The sequence below is a fragment of the Gallinula chloropus genome, assembly GCF_964237585.1.
Source record: "Gallinula chloropus genome assembly, chromosome: 1".
Taxonomy (NCBI): domain Eukaryota; kingdom Metazoa; phylum Chordata; class Aves; order Gruiformes; family Rallidae; genus Gallinula; species Gallinula chloropus.
In genome coordinates, this window is record NC_140085.1 from 150,815,549 (window position 1) to 150,841,769 (window position 26,221).

The window sequence follows — 26,221 nt, forward strand, 5'->3', positions numbered from 1 at the left end:
TTTGAGAGCACAAAAAGAGACCTGAAAGCACAAGTCTGTTCTTCTGGCCATGCTAAACTTAAGAAGAAAACTCAACTTAAATAACAATTCTTTTTTTTTTCCTAAAATGGTGCATGTTAAATAACAGGCTGAAGGAAATATGCAGGGATTAACTTGAAAACAGATGTTTATAATGATTCGATGACGTGTTTTAATTACATTACCAGATGTAATTAAAACAGACTTCTGAATTTAAGGGATGTGTTGATAAAACTGATAACATTCTACATGATGCTGGAGGAGGAAGTATGAGCTGCAAGCATGCGTCCTCCAGCTGTGATCTCATCAGGTCTGAAAAACTAAGAGAGGTCACACTGGGTCACTTCTTGAAATGGGAGGCCCAATGTTTTTCCAGGCATAACCATGTACCACGAGGAGTAAAGCGGATTATTCAGTGGGTGGCACTTTTCCCTCTGGGTCAGTACAGAGTTGGCGTTGTAGCTCATGTTGGCTTTGTTTTCAGATCTAATTCTCTTTCTTTAGCCTAGGATTCATACTCATTCTCATCAGTGTTAATTTTCTTCTTCCTGTGCATTTACAGCATTTTACCATGCTATTTATTATGAGGTAAGAGAAGAAATAGGAATATTTTTGCCTTCTGTGAATGTGGAGAAAGTTTGACTTCAAACAACTAATTTAGTAGATGTATATATAAAAAAAACATCTCAACAAAAGCCACGGATACTTCAGGACCTGTGTTACAGTTTTATTGGACAGCCTTTGATGATTTTATTTTTGGCATTAAACCCCCGTTTCTCTGCTATGCTGTACTTTGAAAGACTATGTATTTACCATGTAAAAATGTCACTGTGTTATTTAGCTTGCTAGAGTGATTATGTTTATTGGTCTTGGGGGGTTTGCAAATTTGAAGCGGATTAAGTACATTTGCTCTCACTTCACAGAAGTACTGAGGTCCCTGTAGGGTCAGCAGTTGTGGAGGGACAAGTTCCCAGCATCCAAGCAGAAAGCTGGCTCTGGAGAGGTGTCATCTCTGACTGCTTCCTGATTACTGCTTAACATGGCAGCTGAAGGATCTCGTGTGTCCTGGTGGAGTATTCAGCAATACAAATGTTTTGCATGTTTTTCGCCTCATTACTTTCTGAGGGGCATGACAGCTGTAAAAGCAGTAGACTGCTGAGTTAACTCACTCGTTGCTTCATGGCTACAAGGAAGAAAAGGAGGGGAGTAGCCCAGGTGCACTTGGGTGCACTGAGATACTTCACAAACACAGAATAACTGTAAGCTTTTACCAGTCCATCAGTTAGTATGGCTTCTCTTACATGTTATTATCTTTCATGTCTTGCAAAAAATAGGCAGGTCTTTATGATCCCAATCTTTTGGTGGCTGTTGACCTGATCCAAGCAAATATCAGGAATAGTGTGGCCAGCAAGAGTAGAGAAGTGATCATGCCCCTGTACTTGACACTGGTGAGGCTGCATCTGGAGTGCTGTGTTCAGTTTTGGGCCCCTCACTACAAGGACACTGAGATGCTGCAGTGTGTCCAGAGAAGGGTGGCAGAGCTGGGAAAAGGTTTGGAGAACAAGTCTTATGAGGAGTGTTTGAGGTAACTGGGATTGTTTAGTCTAGAGGAGGCTGAAGGGAATCCTTATCACTCTCTACAACTACCTAAAAGGAGGTAGTAGTGAGTCAGGTGTTAGTCTCTTCTCTCAAGCAACTAGCAATAGGACAGGAGGAAATGGCCTCAAGTTGCACCAGGGGAGGTTTAGATTGGATGTTAGGAAAAATTTTGTTATTCAAAGAGTGATCAGTCATTGGACCGGGCTGCCCAGGGCAGTGGTGCAGCCATCATCTCTGGAGGTGTTCAGAAAACATGTAAATGAGATCACTTTGGGACATGGTTTAGTGTGCATGGTGGTTGGATTGACAGTTGGATGCGATGATTTTAGAGGTCTTTTCAAACCTTAATGATTCTTTGAAACCAACCCTCAGATTACTCAGGTGCCTGCCTTATGTGAACAGAGGCATGAAAACTTTTAGTCACATTTACTCATATTAAGCTCCCTTCCTCAGACACGTAAATTAAGATCTCCTCTCCCTCGCCCCTGAGGCAGGTGGCACTTAGGAGCATTTAATGTGATGAGATCAGCTGTCTGGACTAGGAAGGCCAGCCACACAATGCTCCTTCCTGAGATGAAAATGTCCCTCTCCCAAATTCTCCCATCCATCTGCCCTCCAGAATTTAATTTCACAGAATTCAGGTAGACTTGGAGTCCGTCAATATCTATGGTGGCTAGTTTGTCTGGTGTGGAAACCCTGTGAGGTGGTGCTGTCCTAAGGAAAACAGGGATCTGTTGTATCTATTGGTAAATAATTTAGATTGGTTATGTTTTTACACGTTTTCTATGGATTCTCCTGCTGTAGTGAATTTGCTTTTATTGTTTGGAAGTTTTCTCTTCATAGTGACAGTAACAGTCACTAGAGAGAACAAGAAAGAAAGAAAGAGGATAACTTGAAGCGTGGTGGATGTAAGAAATGGACCGGAACCCTAGGGCTAGTTGTAGCCTGTCCTGTAAACATTAACAATTGCCTCCATATCTAATATTTAGCATTAGGAGCAGTTTGCTTTCTTAGAGGCTGTGGTTTGACTTGATTTCATGAAGTATGTCCAGAAGTACTTGTTGATATGTTTTCCTGTGGTAATTATGCCAGTATTTAATTTCCTTTAAAAGCTACCATATTCCTATCTCAAAATTACCAATTACTGGTAAAAAAAAAATTAGTAGATCAATATTAAATTATCTCATGGTAGACACCCAAAAGGTGTAGTCAAGATTTTTTGTATTTTTCTCCTCAAGATAAATCATGAAATGTAGTTTCACCATCTCTTTCTCCTCAAAGCAATGGCACACATTCATAGAGACTAAGTATTTATGCAGAATTTGAGCCATTTATTACCAAACATATTAAAGAGATGCTTCTACAACTGGATTTAATTTGTTTTAAATATCCTGTGGGTCTTTGAATGTGTGACTATAGAATCCTAGAGGAGAATCCACTTGTTTTAAAGGCAGATGTTCATATTGCTAGATGCAGAGTATGTGTGTATTTTATAAAAATGAGTGGGTTTTTTTTAAATGGTGGCCCAAAAGACAGTGATTTTGAAGTGATACCATATATGAGTTTTCTATGATTAAAAACTGTAGCATTTCTTTTTTCTTCTCTTACAAAGGCATTTTTACTGGACTGTGAGTAAAACCAGAAGTGTACATCTATATAAAGATAACCAAGTATTGCATTGGGCTAGCGAGCATTCCCCATGCTGACCAGCCTTGCAGTCCGGGTGGTACTGCTGATGTCCCTGCCTTGCTGTGGTATGTTCTGCTGTCACACAGTTCAGCTCAATTCTCAATTTCTTTTTTTTTTTTATTTTCAGGGCTGTTCTGGTTGTGGAAAATGTGACTGCAGTGGAGTAAAAGGGCAAAAGGTGAGTAAGTCATCTCTCTCCGCTTCATTATCTTGCTTATTTAGACCACGTGGTGTATAATCTACTGGGAGGCAGGTGAGCCATTGGTTTCCATGAACACTTGCACTGCCACAGGGCATTGACAAGGCCACGTGCCCTTCATCAGAGTTTCTGAAAACCATCCAGCTCAGTGCCTGCAGCAGCAGAGGGCAGGACAGCTTGGGGTGGGAAGGAGCCCTCACTACAGGGTGAAGGCCCTAGCCCAATGCTTGGCCATGGCCTCCCTCTCTCTTCATCAAGCCAGATGCTAACCCATAACCATCACCTTTCCCACAAATCACCTCCAGTCATTTCCATGGGTAGCGGATGTCCTGCCTTGGTCTGGAAGCAATGTGAGCACGTCAGTTCAGAAATGCTCCATTCAGCCGGCTCTGCAGGTTGCTCTCCAGGAAGGCTGGGATGCATCATAAGCATTTACCCTGGCCAGGGTTAGCCCTGGGACGCAATGACCTGCAGTAGGAAGGAAGTTAATAATGAACTAAAATACAGAGAACATTGCAGGACAAGAAAAAGGAAAGTAATACTTGAAACATTTTTTGAGAGAACCTTGCAAATTAAAGTTCCCATTCACTATCCCAACTTTCTGTGGATGAAACAGAAAAGGCACTTTATAGGCTTCTTTTAAAGCAGTAACAGTGAAGAAAAAATTATGGCATCCTTAAGCATTCCATGGATTCCCCTGCAAATTACCTGCTTTTGTAAATATTGTAGACATTCAGTCACTCTCCTTATCTTGACCAATTTTCCTGTAGAGATTTTAATCTACAATGTGTTCTGTTGCTCTTGCACATGTACTGTATACCCACCGTTATAAATGAGTGTAAACCAAAGGTTTTACCATCCTCTGATTGCAGTGAGAATGTTTTTCGAGGTAAGTTGTTTAGGTCACCCAGAGAAGTACTTAGAAGAGGGGAGTGGTATGTTTGTTTTAATTTCAGGGGGAGTTTGTTTTGTTTGTTTTTGAATAAATACAGACTGTGCTCTACACTGTCACACGTGATAGGTACATATTTACAGATGAGGGTTTTAACAGTGTTTTTTGTTGGCTTCTCTTCGGTGACTTCCAGATCAAAGAATGTAAACAACTTAATTGGAGACCCAAGCAAAGATCATTTTCTTCATAACAGAACACAGATTAATTTGTGAGCCAGATGAAAAATGTCAATCTTTTAGATGGAGTCTCCTTTTTCTAATGAGCCATTAATATCTGTTTAATAAAAGTCAACTATATATTAAAAAATCAAGCAAAGATTTGGGTCTGATTCAGAATTCTGAATTTATTCCTTGATACCTTGATCTTATCTTTCAGTAACAAGTACAAAGGAATCATGGTAGAATGAGAGAACATTGCATTGTAACTCTCTAGTTGAAAGTGATTAGTTTTCAGTTCATAGAGTATGGCAGCATCTTGTAACTAGAAAACTTTAAAAAATGAGAGCTTGGGGAAATAAATTGTCTTAAAATTTCTGCTTCATTTATTTCTGGCAGCAATCCTGACTGTCTTTGCTAGAGCTCTTGCTGGCATTTTTCATTTGCATAATCCATGGTCTTCAAAAAGTTCTCTTTGAAAGCAATAGCTGCTTGTCTGATATGCTAGAAGCCAAAACAACCTCAAATTAATATAGGATATTTTAAAATGTGGAAGAGAGAAAAATATCATTCCACATCTCCTGCAAACTTGCCCAGCAACTTAGTGCACTCTGTGCTCTACCTGATGGGCTCCATTACTAACTTCTCTGACTTTAAACATGTGTGTGGTAAAATATTTACATACTTTAAGGCTGTGTAGGAAATTTAATTATGCTCATTAGAGACATCTAGGCAGGTGAATGAATAATTACAAGGATACAACAATATTCAAGACAGACATATGAAGGTACTTTGGGTTGCACTTAAAAGTAAGTTGATTCAGATCAATATTTATTGATTCTTGTTCGTTATATTAACACTGGAAGGTTTTCAAATGTGTAGTTAGGATTTTGAACAGAAAACTGAGTGTTACTTAAAAACATCTGCCCTCCACCCTTGTTTTAGCCTTGTGCAGCTTTTCATCCCAATTCTTTGTTTAATGCCTCTCTAGAATAAGGACAGCCTGCTATGCAGTCCCAGGCCAGAAGATGGAAGTTGTTGAGGAGAAGCAAGGGAAGCATCCTTCCTGCTTGCCTCTGTAATATTTCTAGAAATGGTCTTCCCAACCAAGGCATTTGGATTTGAAACATGTCTCTGCTAAATGCACACATTATTGTGCTACCTGTTAGCTCAGATCTACGTGAACCATGTTTGATCAGAGGACTGATTAGAAAGATTGATCCTAGCCAGGATCCAGGCCAGAATAGAGCCACTATGCCCAGCTCTTGTGGTACCCCAGGAGACCACGTTAGAGAACATCTGCTCTCCATGTCTCACGTAGCCATTTGTGTGGGAAGTACATAACCATTCTGCCCTGCACCATCCACAGCCAGCATGTTGCCTACACTGGAAACCCTTTTGATCTGGCTTCCATGTTGTGCAGAAGTGCACAAACGCTGAAGGGCCTTTTCCAATCCACCCACACTCTTCAGCAATGTAACCACACCAGTTTACTGCTGTGGGAGCTTCGGCAGCTGCGGAAGTGAGTGTTGGGTTTACCCTTTAATGCCTTAATTATTAACATCTGGAGATGTATTTCCTACCGTACTGTGGGAAGAAGTTCCAGACCCTACGATTTGGGGGTGGGGGTTAATTAAAATCCATTTGTCCAAATAATCATATTAATAATCTCACCAGAAAAAGGGCAGAAAATAGAATTTTACTTAAAAGCTGTGAAATGTCTAAGAAATATTGCCCGATACCATTTCTGACACAGAAGAGTAAATTACACTGCAGCATTTTCCTCTCTCTCACTTGAGAGTCTTTTCATCAATATGATGATTTGGTTTGCCATAGTTGGAATGCATTCAATATGTTCTCTTATTAGGCTGTTTCCATGAAGATTGCATCTCTGTGCCAAACTCCTTTAAGATGACTCATCAAGGGCATATAATTGACAAAGTCTTAAGGGTTTTCAACCCTTTCAGAAAAGTTCAGAAAGTGAGTGTAATTGCAGCAGATGGCTCTTATCCTATAAAGCTGTTATTATTATTATGCTGATCACCAGGCTGCTATTTTAATAATGTCAAGTATCAAGTATTTACCAAACAAAAGGTGCAGAAATTTTAGAAAAGCATAATATTGCTGAAACAATACAGTAATACCTTACTGTTTTCCCTTAGATTACCATAAAACATCTTCATTTGTTTCCTCTTACACTTTTTTCATGCATAATAACTGACTGTTCTTTCTAACCTCACTAAAGTGTGAGATCTGCTTAAACTGATTAGAGCCTTGAATGCTTGCCTACATTTTATTGGGTTACTGAGAACGAGACAGAAGTTATGTTTTCTCTTTCATGCCTACCTAGATTTTGAGAATGATTTCGAGCAGCTGTGGAGATAAGAAGTTCTAGCCATTAATGTGTGTAGAAAAAGCATGTTAAGCATTTAATTACCATTTAGAACAAAGACACTATAGAGCCGAGTAAAATTCTCTGTGCACTGACTTTTTCCAATAATATCCATTCTCTCATTCATGACCAATTCAGCTCATTTTACTCCATATGAGAAACATGTATAAATGGAGGTAACACTGGAACTTTGCTGTAACTAATACAGAATGATTAATCTTCTGACGCTTATCAGTTGGAATGCATTAAAGTATAAAGTCTCATTCTTTAATATTAATCCCTCATGACGATCGCCCTGCCTCAGGATTACCCACTAAAAGTTGGCGTCACAAGAATATCAAACGTGACTTTGTCATTGCACATGAAGTACTGCACTTTCAAAAAAAGAGAAAAAAAAATCTCTGCTGGGAAATCTGAAAGAAAAGAGAAAATAAGAATAGAATTAACTCTTTAATAACTGCTGCTTTTGAGGGGTTTTGTTTGAGGTCTAAGAAAACTTGAGCAAATCATTTTACATTGGCATACTTTTGTTTGCCTAATTTCAAGTCTGTATCCATATTATGATACCTACATAAAAGTTAGTTCTCTGTTTCACTTGATGGGTGCATCATCCCTGTGTGGACTGACTGTGATGTGGAAGTACGCAGACTGGCTTTGCTTGAGCCCTTTTGGGTCTGGAAGCCAGGTAGCTGACTGAAAGTCACTGGAGCGTCTCTGTGGTCCCCCATCAACAGAAGCAGTGACCAATCTTTTCTCCCCTGCACATTCATAAAATCTTAAAAGTCACACAGGTCTTTTCTATCTGCAGGTAATTGTGGTTATTAATTTTCTCTGGGTAATGAAGAGTTCGTTGTTCCAGTTGACTGTCCCTGAATGTAATATGTTTTTCTTTCGAGGTTTACTAGATTGGGAGGGCCTTCAGGCTTTTTTTTTTTATTATTATAGGTATCAAAAGATAGAGCAAGAATATTTGTGATATTGATGAGTTAAAATAATATAAAACCCCTTGTTGAAGAGAAGCTCCAGCAGTTACTGGGAACACTGGTATTAAATACTTCTGAGTTTCCTTTAAGTTGTAGCAGAGGGCAACAAAGCAGTTCCACCAGTGGATCAAATCAGTAACCACTACATCTCTATTGTTCATATTCAACCTGTATTAGCAACATCAGACATTTTTTTTTTTATCAGGCATATTCATTTTTACACTTTCCATTGGCAGTATTTCATGTCAATATTTGCTGTTTGGCTTTAAGCAGTTCTTCCATAGCTTTAGTAAGTGTTTCTATTAAGTGGCTGCTGTAGAAGCTTACCTCGTGTACAGCACCTTTTCATACCTGAGTTGGAAAGACCATGATCTGGCAACACCAAGGCAAGCACAGCTAAATTACACATCCCAGAGAAGGACATAAAACTTGACAAGAAGGGTGATGGGCAGTGTGGGAGGAAGGATTGTGTTCGCAGCCTGGAAAGGGCTGATAGATAAACATCTAATCATTCCAGAAAGGGGGGAAACCTGAAGGCTGTAATAAAATAAGCAAAGATACTGATCAGCTGCAGGCCTGATATTCTTCAAGGACACTTGTGGTTTATAAGTAGTTTTGAAAATCAAATCCTTGCCACAATGTCTGTGTCAATTCTGTGGTGATTGTAGTGTATTTTTATTGATTTACCCTTTCTTTATGTCACTCAGAGTAAAATAATCATTTTCATTCAAGTCAGGGGAAAAGAACATCTATGTATTTTAAAGAGAGCACACTGGCAAAGCTGCTATTCTTGAAAAGAATGAGGTATCAAAAGACCTGGATAATACTGAGTGGGATATACTAAGTACTGGAAGTTTTCTACCATTTCCCAACTAGCAGACCAAACTGCTAAGTGGCATCTGGAGCCATCAGGTTTTCTTGATCTGAAATAGACTCATTGGAACCGTTTGTCCAAATGGAACCAAATGTCACTGGCAAATTTTCTGTATGAAGATGCATTTTTGCACTCAGTATGATACTTATCTTTTATTATCACAGACCAGTGGATTATACTGATGAATTTATTTCTGGAAAGAGAGCTATAAAAGCTGATACTCCAGTAATAGTATGTAGTGGGGTATGCTCATGTTGAGCTTTCCTAAGGGTTTGCACACAGTAGTATTTCAGTTGGCATGTGGCCTTTTAAGCAGCTATTGCCAGATGCATTTATTTGCTTGTAAAGGTGTTGGTACAATCTCAGGTATTTCTTCATGGAAAAAACCCATGCTCTATATCCTTGCAGAGGCTATATAAATATATATATTTATACAAATATTATATTTGTACAACTCTTGTTAGTATATGTCTTCATTATGGTTTCTCAAAGGATTACAGGGCCTTCTTTTGATCTGAAGCATGTAAGCCTCCAATGAAGTCAGTAAATTTTCCAAAATGTGATGGCAAAGGTGAGAAGAGGCCTACAGAATCTCCACGTCTTCAAAATCCGCATTCTCAGGAAGCGGAGCCACCCAGCACCTGTGCAACCCCCAAATATAGTTTGGAATCTTCCCACATCTAAAGTTTTGTCCATGCAAACAGAGTCACAGTTCCAGTGTCTACCAACTACATAGTGATTATTAAATCTTCTGTCCCAGCCTGCAGTTATTTCATACCTGGTCATACGGTGTGACAGCATCCGCAGTCTGCTGCGTCTGTTTGGGTGTTCATCTTGCTGTGCACCAGTTCGCTACGACGCAGACAGGGTTTTGTGGGTGTGGATTACAAGTCTGGGACAGGAAATGTATGGGGTTCAGCAGTAGCTATATCTTGTTGTTTGCCCCTCAGGCAGCTTTAAAGCATTCTGCCATTCAATTGATACTGTGCTTGCTGGGGATCTCAAATCAAGCCTGCCATTATATTTGACAGTTCTGTGATACATCAGTTCCCACACAAGAATTTAATACTTGATGCACTTAATAATCAGTCTGTACCTACATTTTCTCTGTAGTGGTATTCACAAGAAGCACCTGGGCGTATGTAATTATTAGTAGGGAAGCAGAGTAGTATGATAATCTCTTTAAGTCACTTTCTAGTCTTTCTAGCCAAAAGGAAAAAAGCAGCTTGGGGGTTTTGTTTCAGTATTAGGTGGGGTTTTTGATCTCATACTAGTGGTAGGTAGTTGTTTGCTTCTCTTGCTCAGCTACCTCCTGTTTCAAATTTTAGAAGTGTGTTTCCAGTGAGAGGTCATAACATAACATACAGCAGTCACTGAAAACATCCAGCCATATCATGCTGGCTTTCTGAAAAGCAGGTCTGAATTCTCTTAAAGTTTGGATTTCAGTAGGGAAAGGAAAAAAGCCAAATTTCATACAAAATTCTCAAAAAACACTTCAAGCAGAAGCAATAGTGAAACTTGTAAGTGTGTTATGCCTGGAAGGAGACAGAACAGTAAGAAGAAGCATGAAAATGGGATTTTCAAAGATGAAACTTGAAGTAGCTGCTAGGAAAATTGTTACCGGAACACTCGATCACGCAAGCAACTTCCTAACCAGCTGGAGGACCTCTCTAGTTTAGCTAAGAAAGAAGGCTAATATCAGAAGGAAGAAGAACAGCTGCAAAAGCATTTTTAGGAAACAGTAAAAAGGATTTACATTTCCTTTCAGGTAAGTACAATACCTGAGAGTGTTTTACAAAACAGCAAGTAAATTGAGTCATAGGCAACTTACTAGCTTTCAGTAACAGGTAAAATCTCCTGTATCACCTTTAACAGAAGAAATTCAAAATTAAGGGAAAGCTAATGGAAAAGCAACTTAGACTCCCATCTGGAGAACTTAGAATATTTGAAGAGTAACTAGAATGGCAAAACCTACCCATAAATTTTGTAGCTCTTAAAGAAAGCATGTGACAGCTTCCAGTGGAGTTCAGCTGGAACATTTTTAAATGTTTTGAAATGCCAACAAAAATAATTCTCACTAAGGCTTGTGTCAAAGATCAGCGTGCACAGTTAAAGTAAATACTGAGCTGAGTGAGTGAACGCAGACACTGACATCAAATCAGACTTCTTCTCACTCTTCTCACTTGACACCATTACTGACTGTAAACGGATGCAAGAGAAGTATTCATGGGTAGTTAGCACAATAATAAGAGCTTTGGGGGGGGTGGGGAAGGGGTTGGTGACCCTTAGTTTTGTTAGAGCAGTTTGCTTGACTGCCAAGCCAAGACAGAAAGATGCTGGCTGCAAAACTGCACAATAAATTGGTTTAAGTAGTAGTAATGGGGTGAAGGGGCTCCGGCACAGAGGTGCAGCCTAAAGTGTCGGTTGTCTCCAGCATCGGGACTTAGGAGAGAGGGAAGGGAAAGAAAACCAAATGCCCATAGAGTGGAGCAGCAAAGAGAGAAGCCAGTGCTGCTGCTGCCAGCTGCGCGCAGCACCTTGAGTGAAATGGGCTAGTTTAAGGGTGCAAATTGTCAAGTCAAATTTCATTTCTGCCTGAAAATGTGGAGATGAAACGTGGAAATACAGCAAGGACACGGTCAGTCTTGTGAAACGCCTCCAAAGGGGTCTCTTCAGGAAGTTCTAGGTATCAAATGCCCTAAGTTTAGATCGGCGCCCAGCCACTCTTTCCTCAGAGGAAAACGACAGTGCTTGGAAAAGCGGAACTCCCCAGGTGTGGGTACAACACCGGATTTTGATAGCAAAACGATAGCAAACCTGCTTTTGCACCCTCCCAGCCCCTGAGCACAGACAGCTTTCCGTCAGGACAGGGGCCGTCAGCCGTGCCGGTGCGAGCGGCGCGGAGGGGAGAGCTGTCCGTGCGCATCCCTCATCCCGGGGCTGTGTCACTTCCCCGCGGGCTCCTCTGGGTGGCAGTCAGACATCACCGAGTTCATGTCCTCTCACAGGCCCCCCCTTACACGGCCTTGCCGCCTTAATAATTTTTATTTTTTTAAATCTTAAAGACACCTACTAAGCTGTATTACAACTTCTGGTTGGCATTCACTGACAAGTAGTGATGCTGATATCCTCTACGTTGTCAAAAATAAGGAAAATATTTGGTTTACATTATTATTAATCATTATCACATCTTTGACAAGTTAATTTGTCTAGGCTGAACAACCCTAAAAGTACTAGAAGTTCTCCAGTGCTTTTTTTTTTTTTTTTTTTTTTGAGTCAAACGACTCTGGAAGTTAAATTGGAGAAACTTATTTACTCTTCTGAGTCACAGTGTTACTCACCACCTGGTATTTTCACGATTAAAAATCAGAAGCTAGAATATTTGCTCTAGCTTTTGTGGAAAGATATTTCACTCCTGTGCAACTTTCAAAATGTTTAAAGCTTTAGAAATTCCATGTCAAACCTAGCCCCAAAAAGCAGCTGGAATAGCACTGTCTGGAATAGTACTGTCTGACATGTACTGTCTAAGATACGAGCTACTTCATTATGAGAACTTTATTGCAGTCTGTACTGCCTAGGACCAGCTGCCCATGATTTTACTATTTATGGAAGAGATTATTTTCTGTAAATATGTCCATGACAAACCTTTGGCAAGAGAATAAAACTTGCATGTAACGTCACATTTCATTCCAGGTCTAGGATCTGAACAAAAATAAATTAAAAAAACCTGAAAAGTTCAAGACCTTTTTTTTTTCCCTGCTGTTTCATCTTTAAATGTGAGCCTTTAAACAACGCCAAATGCAAACAAATGCTAAATAATTTTCACTAATGAAGAAGGAAGGGCGTGGAGCATTTTTACCCACTATAATCCTGGACCTTCAACACTGGAAGTGATTTCACACAATGTGCAATAAAACAAAGGAAGGGTTACTCAGACCTAATGAGTTCAGCAGATGATTAGAAGGGGTGGGAAATAGAGCACTTTTCTGATTCAACCTGTCTCCAGGTGATAGAATTTCCTTCTTTTTACACCGCAAAGACATTTGGCCTTCAAACATCCTCTTCTCTCATGGTTCTTTCAGGTTCCTTTATTCCCTTGGGTAGCTCTAACTGATGGGAAGAGGCTCCTTGACCCACACCTGATTATTTTTTTTTGAAGTTTGGAAGAACCCATGCATACCTTTGGTACAAAGTTTGTGTGACCTCTTCCTGAAACGTCATGAGCTCTGTGGGGTTAATGTTGGTTGGGTTGTTTTATTGGGTTTTTTTTTTCAAAAATCAAGAAGAAAAGTTTAAACATAAAACCAGTGAACTGCATACCTTGGTGTTAAGCTGCCAGGCTTTGTGCAGGGAGACTTCCACAGTTGGAAAACAAATTCACTTGCTCTCTATTGGCTTCTGCTATCTGTTAGTCTTGTCTTTGTATTCCTGACCTTCATATACCATGCCCTCAATGGTGCTTTGAGGTAGACTGCTCCTGGTTTATAAATTGTTCAAACAAGGGGTCATGCAAGCTGTCTTTTGCGAATGAATGAATGAATGGAAGAATGAAAGGTGCATGTACCTCACTAAACTTCAGTGCATTTTTCTTCTTTTTTTTTTTTGTAATGGAGTGTAAACAAGCAAAATAATCTGTTGCTGTCATCCTCCGCATCCAAGCTGTTTCTGGATCTGTAAAATTTATCTACACTGGAGTCAAATATCACAAAAAAGTTCATCAGCCAAAGACAGAAAAATCTAAGGAAATGTTGACACCTTGAGTGTACATGGCTCAAGATGTCTTAAAAACTTAAATCTGGACACCAATGTTGAAAAAAACGGACTGCTGCAGTTGGAAAATTAGGAATAACTATGGTAAGAGCAAGAAGGGAAGTTATGTGAAGAAGGCTAGGTCAATTGTGTAGGGAGGGGACCATTTCAGCTCGTTTCACTGAAATTGTAAAATGCTGATAGGCAAGCAGTCACTAATTAAATGGGGGCTGAGTCTGTAGCCATGACTGACTTTTGAATGTTAATTTTACTTGACTCAGCTTATTTTACTTCTTGTTCAGCGTCTAAATCAAATTCAGACACACTGTGTATCCACCCACTTACTTGCCCACCAACTAAACACATACATACTGATATGTAGAGAAAAGGATAATCAAAGATTGTTATTTCTATTTTTATCCTCCTGGGAAGCACTTAGCAGCTTCCTGAGGAATGCTCTGTGCAGCCATGAGGCGACACTGAAATATGCTTTCAGTCTAAGCAGTCTTTCGTGCTTAGGAGACACAGGCTCAGTCTAAGCATTCTTTCATATCAGGAATGAGGCACAGGCTCAGTCCCTGAACTGTAAACCTGAACAGCTCTGTAATTAAATGTTTGTACTGATAGATTCACTAATGCAGGTTGGGTTTATTTTGTATCAAACTGCACGTGTTCCCCAGTGCTGCAGATTTATGAAGCTTGGGAATGGATGCTTTCATAGCAGGAAGAGTGACCCAGGGAGTGAAAAACCAGCACTGAAAGAGAGACATGCCATCATTTGATGATCAGAGTGCAGCTTCTGCCCCTGTGTGTATGAACCTGTATGGCACTGGGTTTTGCACCCTAAGTGGGCGCTTCTCAGTGTTCCCACCTCAAAGTGCAGCCTGAGAGCTCCTTTACCTGTGGGACTGAAAGAGTCCCACTGGTTAAAGTCTCCATGGAGAAAGTAAAGGGAGAAGGAGGTGGCAGAACTAGCTCCATGGCAGACAGTGCTGTCAACCTGGCAGCTCTGGCGTAGCTCTTTGTTCACGTTATCTGTATATAATGCAGAGAGTGGCCCTGGTAGTGCTTGAAGTTGTGCAGGGGACTCACCCAGCCCCACAGCCAGCCTGGCTGGGGAGCTGTGAAGGTGATGTAAAACTGTCATGGCTGGGGAGCTGTGAAGATGATGTAAAACTGTCATGGCTACTGCTTCTGTTAGTCATGCTAGAAATACTAGACTCATTTTTCCACATGAGTGAGCTTTCTCACATGTTTCCGGACAGTGCAAGGATCCAGATTTTGCTCACTTACCCTCCCAGCCCCCTCTTCCATCCTGCATACTGTCAGGGACTCAGCCCCAAAATTTCTGGGTGAGCCAAGATCTTTACAGAGCTCCTACACAGATTCTTTGCTTGCTTCCGCAATTATGTTTGTGTAATTAATTACTCCTTACTCCTGTGGCTCCAGAAGCTACAGCACAGATAAATTGGAGCGCTGAAGAATGTGCAGTGGGAATTTTGTAATGTTAAGGACCCTTAGTGCATCTGAGGACACTTGCCCTGTGAGTTTATAGCAGTAATTCTGTTTGACTGATACCCACTTCACACGTCTGATAAAATACTGAAAATGGTAAGTGCAGCTGAGGACAAACAGATGATATTTATTGTATGTGTTTATTTTAATCCTGAAAGATATCCAGGGCCCGTGCTCCCTCTGGTGGTTAGCAACACTCGTCTGATGAATTCCTCATTCCTCACCTCCGTCTCTTCACTGACCTAACTCGGAGCCAATGATGATGATGATTCTCTAACATATGCTTAAAAGAGTGTGGAGAGAAACACGGAGACTTGAGAGTGCTACTCGGATCACACAGTAGCATTTCCCACTGTGTAGTGTAATTTCTGGTCTGACACCTTGAAGCCAGTTCACCTGAGCACTCACAGTTACATCAATCGAAGGAACAAATACAGACCCCACATTCACCTCTCATGTGGCTTGGGATAGTCCAGTTAGAAACCATCTAGGGCATTGCAAGGCTGTCATTCATTGCTGTAGGCTTTGCAAGGTCACACTGCAGCATCAAAATGTGATGAATGTTTTGTGTGACAGGTTTTCTTGTTAACAGTTGCACCAGCGCTTCAAACTAATTCCTTTGAAAAGCAATGTTTGAGATTGTTTCTGAAATCAGGTAGAGCATAAGAGAAGAATAGAAAAGAGTATGGAACTGTCAGGCACTATTCCTCCCCTTTTGGAAACTGCATCCTCAGCTTTCATCGTGAAGCAGTTGGATTTCTTTGCACACATGCCCTTGCTGGCATTTCAATTCAATGAGCTTTAGCTTTTGGGAAGAGGGGAGCACGTGTGTTTGTGAGAGACTCAAGTCTGAGCTTGTAACAGCCTTGGAGTCAGCCACAACACTGGTCTGAAGATGGCTTCTCTGGCAAGGTCAAGTATTTGTTGGCTCCCAGCTCAGCTCCTCTTGCAGCAAAGTCACATCTGAGGAGCTCTGGTAGACGAAGCCCAGCAAACTCCACTGCGCTGGTGTGGGAAGCTGCTCGTGCTGCCTTTCTGCCCTATGTCCCACATTGCTATGGCCTTGCATCAGTTATGAGAGCCACCTGACCACCTGATGAGCTCCTCAGCTCCCTGAAGGCAGGAGCAAACTCAGCCACTGAAGAAATGTCAGTAAATTTAGTGACCTGAACTGGTGCAGTGGAGGCTGAGGGAATCGTACCAATGCTGTAAAGAAGGGTAAGGCGTCACCATCCCTTTAAAAGGAAGAGAAGAACCACCTGTGCTGAGTAGACCAGCTCAGATGCCTTTTGACAGCTCTCCTTGAGATTTCATTTTATGCCTTTTCAGCTGGAGGGCAGGCACGTGTCTGTCCTGCGGTCTCAGCTGCAGGGCAATTGCTGGTGGAGGCAAATGAAGCATGTCTCAAATGGCTTTGGGAAGATCTGCACATTGTTATTCAGCACATTCCTGAGTCTCTGGAGAGCCTGAGAACATTATATTCATATGGGCCCAGACAGCCCATGAGCCCACACTTCTGGAAACGTGTGATTTATATCCATGTTACCAGTCTCAAGTCTAAAATCTCCCAGTCCAGTAGTCCCTAGACAAAATAATAGGGGAAATAATTTATAATGGGGTGGTGACTATTTCCTCCCCCTCAATATTAATTTATTACAGCTGAATCTTCTGAATCTTCTTGGATTTGATTGAACTTGAGGATCTTAAAGGTCTTTTCCAACCTTGTGATTCTGTGATTCTTACTTTATGTGAGACTCTTGCTTAGCAATCTACAGTTGTTCCATGTGTCAAAGAGCATTTCATGGCTAATTTGGAAGGGTGGGTGCCAGAAAAACTATTAGCACATGTACTTAGGCTCATAACAGGTTCACCTCTGTTTAGAAGTCCATTTAGTTGCTTTTAATTTGAACTATCATCTCACACAAAGGCATTTGGAGGCATTTCACAAAAGCTGGACCAACACAAGCATCTTGCTTAATAAATGAGTGCACCAGTGACTGAGCACTTGCTGTCTTTTTACAGAGCTTCTCTGCATTTCCAGCAGCTGAGTGGCAGAACATTCATTTTTGTGAGCTGAGTAATGAATTCTCCTTTGTGCTTTCTGACAGTTTGCTTTGAATCAGCAGAGGTACAGATGACTCGGTTACATCTGTTTTAGAGTCTCATGAATTGATGCGTAAGAAGCAGAAGGTCTTTCAAGATCACTTGCCAAGATTTTGCAGCTGTGAATATTGGAACTTGAACAATACATAGCCCTTGCAGTCAGAGTCTCATGCTCTTCACGCATTGCAGCTAGAAATCTCAGTGCTGAGGGGAAAATAAGTGGGGTAGCAGCGGTGATCTGGTGCTTGCCAACTTATGTACGGTGGATGCCTCAGGAGTTGCAGCGGAGATGTAGTGCAAACACGAGCTGTTGGGCTGTTTGGCTGGAACACTGAGTGAGGAAAGGAACTGGGCAGGCAAGCAGGGGAAGGATGCTGCTCAAGTATTTCCTTGCAATGCAAGGCATCTTCAGGACATGCTTATGTCTGTACTGCACAGCACGGTAAGTGGTAGCTTCATCTGAGCCTGAAGTTCAAAATGAGACACTTTTGGTAGGAATGCAGCAGTATAAATGTTGCTGCCCCAGTGATCTCTGTGGTCTAATCTACCCAGTGGCATTAGGATGCATGTAACTCTGCATTCACACAACTTTACAGCTTCTGGTAGATTTTGTACTCTCTTGTTCAGTGTAGATACTTAGAAATGGATAGAATTTTACTGTAATTTAGTGTAGTTTCACTGATGCAAAAAAAGAGTATATATCTCCCAGTGGAAGTTGGTACTGACTGGATCAGGAGTACTGAAGTAAGATATTTGTTCATCAGTACTGCTTCTTTCCTTACAAGTTTTGGCACACTGTTCGCAAAGAGGCAGTCTGATAGCTGGACTAAAGAAAGTGACTGGAACCCATGAGACATCCCTAGGTCCCTGGGTTTTGGTAGAATAGGTTGTCCTAACTTCTCTGAGTTTCTGTGGGTGTCGTGGAAGAGTAAGGTTCCCATTAACAGCGTAGCCTGAGACTGTGTAAGTATGGGCTTCTTACCCAATACTTACTTTGAACTACTTACCCCAATCTTATTTTGCAATAAAATCAAATGGGAAGGTAGAGGAAGAGGTGTAAGCAGCGTGTAACTCTGTGCTCTCCGTTAGAATAAGTGGCCACAGTGACAAGTTGCCTGCAGAGAGGGACCTGGTAGCTCTCACATGCAGACACCCTTGTGTTTCTTTATTTCCCTCTGGCAAATCACAGGCAAAAAGATGAGCTTGGGTCCACTATGAGAAACCATGAGTCTGCAGTATTTGGGATGGTACAGCCCTCCACATAGTCGGGAGTTACACTTGCTAAGCCTTGGGACATCCATCAGCTTGACTGGATGTCCAGAAGTCCTAGACAAATAGCCATTTATTTTTCTTGTTGGCCTAACAGTTCAAGTCAGTAAAATAAAACGTCTCTAGGGAAACCTGGGTGTATCTTATCTCGAAGTAATTTGGTATGGTCTCAGCTCTGCTCCTGCAGCTATGTTTTACCCCTCAGACAGGGCAACCTGGGAGGTTGAAGACAGCCTTGAGACAATTGACTATATTTGCCTTGGGAGCCCAAGTTTTTATTTGTTTCAAGCCTTGAGTTAACCTCCTTGGCAAGCTGAAGCGGTCATTACCTTAGTGAGTGATTTACAGGCATGTTAAGGCCCTTTTATGGTGCCAGAACAGTCTTAAGGGAGCCTTAGATGAAATGGAAATCCGACCTGTAAACCTCAGTTTTATCTTTCCTTAAGAATGGAGGAAAGGCTATTTCCCTGTGCTGCAGGGTGCAGCAGTTCAAAGGGGGTTGAAATCTTCAGATGGACAGAACTTCTGAATGCAGAAAGTATTAGTTGTGCTACACATGACTCATGTTTCCCTGTGGATGTCAAAATAACCTTGTTTTCTTCCCATTTTCACATCTTGTGCTTTCCTTCAGCAATGAAAAACCCTGTTCTATGTCCTTGAGCATCTTCCCCCTCCTTAGACCAATCTACCAGGGGTGCAAGAGCCCGATGTTCAATGTGAAATCCTGGTCTGAAGTGAGACATCTGATTTTGTAGATACACCTGTTACAGCAGTGCCTATTAGCCAGCCAGAGTATGGGTTTATGAACCTCAGTAATCTCTTTAGCATTGCAGATAGCCCTCAGTTTTTTAATGACTTCAACATTTATTCAGGGGCCTGGATCCTGATAAATTCTTAAAATACTTTTCAAAACAATTTGTTACTTTAGAATTTGGACTTTGTATCTCTTACAGCTGACCTAGAAATACCTTTCTTCAGCTGTTCTTCTGTTTGCTTCCTTTTGCTGTGCTTTGTGGTCTTAACACACTCCCTGGGATTTGGGTTGCTAGCAAACTTTATTCTCAAACCACAACAAAGAGTACTGGGGAGTAAATGGAGGAGATTGTGCTGTTTTGGCACTTTAAGGAAAAACTAATTGTTTGCCTCAGAAGGAACTTCTATATTGAAAAAAATGGTTTTGTGGGAGGAAAGAGAGGCAAAATGAGATTTTTTCCTGGCAGAAGATTTTTATAAATAAATTTTTTTTTGATTGGACTATATCGTGTCCTTATCATCTCAGTTACAGTTTTGTCCCCTCCTTCTACCTTCCCTGCCCTAATTACCCATCAATCACTTCTCTTCCCCTTTGTCTCTTCATCTTCTTAACACTCTCCCAGCCAAGGAGCTAAAACCCAACATCAACCCAGTAACTCCACAAATCTTTAAATAATGTCTTCTTCCAAAACTGTAACTAGCACCATGTCCGTGGGTCATCCATGATGTCTTCTGCCCCCACATGGTAACCTTTTCTTTGCAAGATGCCTGTTACTCTTAAAGAGTGAACTCTCCAAGACAAAGATGATTTTCTTCTCTTGTGTGCTCAGTCCTCAGGTGACTCCTGCAAGTTAACAGCATATTGCTGGGAATCTTTGTCCCAGCAAAAGAAAGGTTTCTTGCTATTCACCATCCTAAAATCCAAATACTCAGTCATCTGTTAATTAAAAATAGCAATCTCATCTCTCATTGTTCTCTTGAAAGTACATAAATCTTTGTGTAGCTTCTTTTTGTGTGTTTTGAACCTTGTTGATTGTATTTCTTTGTTGGTATCCTTTGAAAATCTGTCTGTGTCTTGAGTTTGTAAAACAGGTGCTGTGTGTTTTAGCTGTGGTCCAAACATGTCCTTTTTACAGTTCTCACTGTTTTATTCATCCAATATTCCCACATTTTTTGGACAATATGAAGTGATTCTCCCTGTTTATACCACACCATGAAAGGACAACTTTAGATACGTCCTATGGGGAATTTATGGCTTTTGATTTGCTCTTTTCAGGCTTTGACACGCATAATTTCTCTTCCTTTCCCCTATGTGTAGATTTTGCAGCCTTTATTCGGGCAGTGTTCCTCTTGGTTTCCCTGGGAGTCCAAGTGTAGGGAAAGTGTAATAGTTGCACTATTGATCTAGACTGTGGATGGATTTTCTGCCTCTAGTTTTATCTGATTTAAATAGATTTAGGGTTGTAGGGAAAGGACAGCATAGAAAACTGGCTAAAGAAGAACCTAAAGGATGACACGTACATTCTGTATGTTCAGCTTCATGGGAAGATCCTGTGTTTCAAAGCCCTCTGGCTCTGAGCGACCCTGAATCATAGAATCACAGAATCATAGAATCGTAGGGGTTGGAAAGGACCTCCAGAGATCATCGGGTCCAACCCCCCCTGCCAAAGCAGGCTCCCTAGGACAGGTCACAGAGGTAAGCATCCAGACAGGTCTTGAATATCTCCAGAGAAGGAGACTCCACAACCCCCCTGGGCAGCCTGTCCCAGGGCTCTGTCACCCTCACTGTGAAAAAATTCTTCCGCATGTTGGTGCGGAACTTCCTGTGTTCCAACTTGAGGCCATTGCCCCTTGTTCTGTCCCCACAGACCACTGAAAAGGGGCTGGCTGATTCCCCCTGCATCCCCTGCTTCAGATAATTATAGACTTTAATTAGGTCCCCCCTTAGTCTTCTCAATGCTGATCAGTCCCAACTTACTCAGCCTTTCCTCATAGGGAAGGTGCTCCAGGCACTTAATCATCTTCGTAGCCCTTCTCTGGACTCTCTCCAGGAGATCCCTGTCCTTTTTATACCAAGGAGTCCAGAACTGGACACAATACTCCAGCTGGGGCCTGACCAGGGCAGAGTAGAGGAGGATGCTCACCTCCTTTGACCTGCTGGCTACACTCCTCTGGATGGACCCCAGGTTCCCATCGGCACCCTTAGCCACCGAGGCACACTGCTGGCTCATGGCCAACCTGTCATCTACCAGGAGTCCAAGACAAAGTTACACCTGGTCATCAGAATCTGCTGTTGTGAATGATACACAAGAAGAGTGATATTGACCTTCCCTATGGTAGTGACTGAACAATATTTGCAGCTTTCAGGAACTCAAATGGTGATTTGAGGTGTTAGATTTTCTACCAGGGTTTAACGGTATCTCTGCAGGAATGCAGGTAAGTCTTATTAGAGGGCAAGTGGCCTTCCTGATCTCTGAGGTATAAACATGCTATGAAGAGTGCTAAGGAGGCAGAAAAAAGGTTTCATTGACATTCAAAGAGTGCTTTTCTATTATGCTACACTCAGACTCTGCCAACCTGTTATTGAGCCAGAAATATTTCTTTCTTTAGAATAATCCTTCTTTCAAATGCCGTTATGAAATGTTTGCAGTCACATGTACCTTTTTACCACCTAACAGGTTTCTTGAGCGCAGAAACAGGGGATATGTGGGTTGCTTGTAGAAGCAGCTTCAGTTGTTTAGTTGCTGATGAGTCTTTTTTTCTTCCACAGGGAGAAAGAGGGTTGCCTGGACTACAGGGTGTGATTGGGTTTCCTGGAATGCAAGGACCTGAAGGTCCTCCTGGGCCACCAGGGCTTAAGGTAAGAATTTAAGGTTTAATATTTAAAACACTCAGATTTCTCTAAATTGTTGTCCATAGGAAAGCCAAATCTATCTCTTTTCCTTTGTAGGGTGATACTGGAGAACCAGGACTGCCAGGAACAAAGGGAACAAGAGTGAGTTCTAACTTACATTTTTGCATTTGTGATGCCTGTGGGTTTATATGTCTTTAACTCTCCATGGCTGCCTTCAAATGCCAGATGGGGTTAGTCTCTTCTTTGAGTTAATCTATGGCATCCCCTTGTGCTGCATAATAATATCAAAAATCTTGCTTTTGCCTTTGAAGTTCTTTCTGTGTTGGGCAGTCAGTGCTGTTGTCCATTTGCGTTTTCACCTGGTACTTACCACTGCATCAACAGCACTGGTTTGAATATGCCTTTGATATCTTTCTGACATACCGAGAGGCTTTTTTTGCAGCTTGAATATGAAACAACCTTCTCACCCCTTGCAAAATTCTCCTTTATGTTTGCCATCTAACCTCCTTGAAACACTCCAGCAGAGAAGCTGACACACCCATGAGCACATAGATGTTAAAAATGTGCACAGGGTGCAGAGACAAATTAAAGTCAGGGATAGAAATCTCTTGACTTTACTAGAAGAGGCTCTGAATATGCGTGTAACCTCCCTGTTGTAATTTCTGTTTAATGTGGTGCTTATATAACACTTGTTTTAGCACATTATGTTAGGGCCCTGTCTTTTGGGGTTTCATGAGGTGCCAGTCTCATTCTGAGCATTTTGATGTTTCACAGTGTGATGATGAAAGAGGATCTGAATGACTTCACAGGAATGATGCATACATTTTCAGCTCTACCCTCTCCTTCACAGATTTTCAAAATGTCATCTCAGTTTTGTTCTCCCGTTTCTCTGCAGTTGCTGCAGCACGTAGAATTTACTCAATCAACTGTAGTTTCTGGGCTATTAGAGAAGGGATGTTCTGCTAGATCAAGAAATCCTTATTTCAGTCTCTGATGTGCATAATACCCTGGGGTATCCTGAGTGTTAATTTGAACTGGCATCTCCTGACAAATGTGTTTGTGTGCTGCAGTGCAAATAGACTGTATCTTAGCAATTATAAAGTTTTGGAAGATGCCAATATACTATCTGAGCACAGGATTTCCTGACATCTTTTCTGCTTCACAGTACTTGTGTTAGGAGATACTGCATGAATAAATAAGCTGGTAGGATGAAAATGATGTGCCAAGTCACCCCCTGATTCATTACACTGGAAACCTGTTCAAGGAGAGTGAGTTATCTCAACCTAGTAGTTTTTTTGATAGTAAGGATGAATTAATACACAGATATGGAGTAAGAGAAGCATCTTTACAATGCATTAACATCCTCTTCTGCTATGAAGTGGTGCCTACATTATATTTCATTTTGAGAACAATGATTGTGAGAAGACAGGATCTCTGCATTCCTTTTTTCCTATGCTGAAGGCTTTGGTCCAGTTTCTGTTGCAGCAAATTCATATTGTTGCTTAAAAATTTGAAGAAATACAGAAAGTTCTTCTTAGTTCTTGATTGCTACAGTGCCATGTTTGAGAGGCTTTGAAGATTCGAGGTATTTTGTCAAGGAAGTTTACAAAAAACTTTTACTTGTTTTTTGACTGTTACTGCTGGAGATGTGATTTGTGGTGCAGTTTGTCATTGCTGTTCTGCGGGTTTGTCATCTCACTTCATGTTTTTGTCACTTGCAGGGCCCCCCAGGAGCATCAGGCTTTCCAGGAAACCCAGGCCTTCCTGTATGTATGAAGTATACATATTTTTAGAAAGAATATTGAAGTTTTAATAGTGACATTTGACCTGGATTATTGCTAATATTCCTAATTTCTTTACTTTCATTTCATGCAGGGCATTCCTGGACAAGATGGCCCTCCTGGTCCACCTGGCATTCCAGGATGTAATGGCACAAAGGTGACATTTACATGTGTTTATAACAGCACCTCTGTGTTGAAATGAAAACATTCCTGAAGCATATGTTCCCTAAACAAACCAAATTTCCCTGTTCCCTTTAGGGTGAAAGAGGTCCAGTAGGTCCCCCAGGTTTACCAGGCCTGACTGGGAGCATAGTAAGTAGATTATTTCATACTTGTTTGTTTTAAGCATGATTCTTGAAACACAAATGTAACTACATAAATTGTGTAGAGTGTAAGATGTAAAATATACAATACTGAAGAAAAATAACATCAAATATGTCTTTTTCCTCAGGGACCCCCAGGACCTCCTGGAATGAAGGTACATTTTACTAAGTCTGTTCATATCCTGCTTCTAACAATAAGAGTTAAGGTGAACTCTACTTGCTGTGAGAGGCACAGTCATTACTTTAGGACTAAAAAATTGTACTGACTTGTTTCACTTTGTGCTCTGTTCTGAAGTCCCACTAAATAAAGGCAGTGGGGTGATGTCCAGTTAATAACACTTGAACGCGTGTTGTTACATGCAGGTTTTAAAAGTTTAAGTGCTACATGGATTACAACAAGAAGAAAATAGTATATGTCATTAATTATGTGTAAGTAGTGTGGAGGCCACCGAATTGTGCATAGATTGTGATAGATTTTATGGTTCAAACATTTGCTTTGATATTGATGTTTCATTTATCTGATGAGTTTCAAATAGATAATGTTTGTGGAGGAAGGTGACATAATTTGCATTTCGAGAAGCATCCAACACATCCTAAACAGTTTTCATAAAGAAAAAAAATTAAACTAAGTAGGTATCTGCATTTTTTGAGCTGGAGAATGAAATATTGAATGTCAACAGAGAGCTTTTGCCCTTTAAAATGAACAGCTGTAGTTTGTAACTGTAAGCTAAATATAAGTCTAAATGTAATCTTAGACTTGGTGTGACTACCTGAAGTTGTAAAATGCCCTGTTCTTTTTCTCTTACATGGGAAGAAATGGCATTCTGGCTGGTATCAAAAATAGTGTGGCCAGTAGGTCTAGGGAGGTGATTGTGCCCCTGTACTTGGCATTGGTGAGGCTGCACCTTGAGTGCTGTGTGCAGTTCTGGGCTTCTCACCATAAGAAGGACATTGAGGTCCTCAAATGAGTCCAGAGAAGGGCAACCAGGCTGGTGAAGGGGCTGGAGGGAAAATCATATGAGGAGCGGCTGAGGGAGCTGAGGCTGTTTAGTCTGGAGAAGAGGAGGCTGAAGGGAGACCTTATCACCACCTACAACTGCCTGAAGCGAGGTTGTAGAGAGGTGGGCGATGGTCTCTTCAGCCAGGTGACAGGAGACAGGACAAGGGGAAATGGCACAGAGCTGTGCCAGGGCAGGGTCAGATTAGATGTCAGGAAAAGGTTCTTCACTGAAAGAGTTGTCAGGGCCTGGAACAGGCTGCCCAGAGAGGTGGTTGAGTCGCCTTCCCTGGATGTGTTCAAAAAAAAGGGTAGATGAGGTACTTAGGGATATGGTTTAGCATAGGATGGGAATGTTTGGACTCGATGGTCTTAAAGGTCTTTTCCAACCTTGTGATTCTGTGAAATGACGTAGGCTAGAAACACCAGAGCACTCAAATGTTTCATCCCTAGGCATGTATGCATAGGTACACAACTCCTGAAATAAAATCACTTCCAGTATTGCAACTTTGTACAAAAACACAGGAAAAGTGGGATGTTTTGCTATCAAAAAGAAAGAATTAGATAATGATCAGAATAGTTTTCTAAATTAAGACAAAGTGAATTCATTTTTTGAAGAAAAAGGATGCCATAAATAGCTTTTATGTCTACATTAGATAGACGACTGAAGATCTCATCCTAGAAAAAGGATTGTGAGGTTACCACTCCTCTCATCAGCCAGGTCAAATGCTCCAGTTGTGTGATGATACTGGAGTAGTGATAGATTCGGGAGCTAAATCCTTCCAATTATCCATTACAGTATTTAGGGTATGAAGGAAGATTTGGTACTGGAATGTCTTCAGGTGGCTTTAAAGAACAGTTGTTGGGCTTAACTTTTAATATCTCTTGCTATATTTTGGCTGAATTAAAAGGTGTAAGGTGGCTTTCTTTAAGTCAGCTTTCCAAATGATTCTGAACTTTACATAGCTCCAACATTCCTCTCGTCTCAATATTCATGGTTTTGAATGTATTTGAAT

The 26,221-nt window shown here is 41.1% G+C and overlaps 1 protein-coding gene across 1 annotated transcript in view; it reads left to right on the forward strand.

Annotated features, from left to right (window-relative positions):
- Nucleotides 1-26,221, forward strand: part of COL4A1 (collagen type IV alpha 1 chain) — a 127,302-nt gene that overhangs the window by 54,566 nt on the left and 46,515 nt on the right. The window contains exons 2-8 of the mRNA XM_084272626.1: nucleotides 3,434-3,484; nucleotides 22,021-22,110; nucleotides 22,201-22,245; nucleotides 23,826-23,870; nucleotides 23,980-24,042; nucleotides 24,144-24,197; nucleotides 24,337-24,363. Coding sequence (XP_084128752.1) covers nucleotides 3,434-3,484; nucleotides 22,021-22,110; nucleotides 22,201-22,245; nucleotides 23,826-23,870; nucleotides 23,980-24,042; nucleotides 24,144-24,197; nucleotides 24,337-24,363 — 375 coding nt within the window. The remainder of the gene's footprint in view (nucleotides 1-3,433; nucleotides 3,485-22,020; nucleotides 22,111-22,200; nucleotides 22,246-23,825; nucleotides 23,871-23,979; nucleotides 24,043-24,143; nucleotides 24,198-24,336; nucleotides 24,364-26,221) is intronic.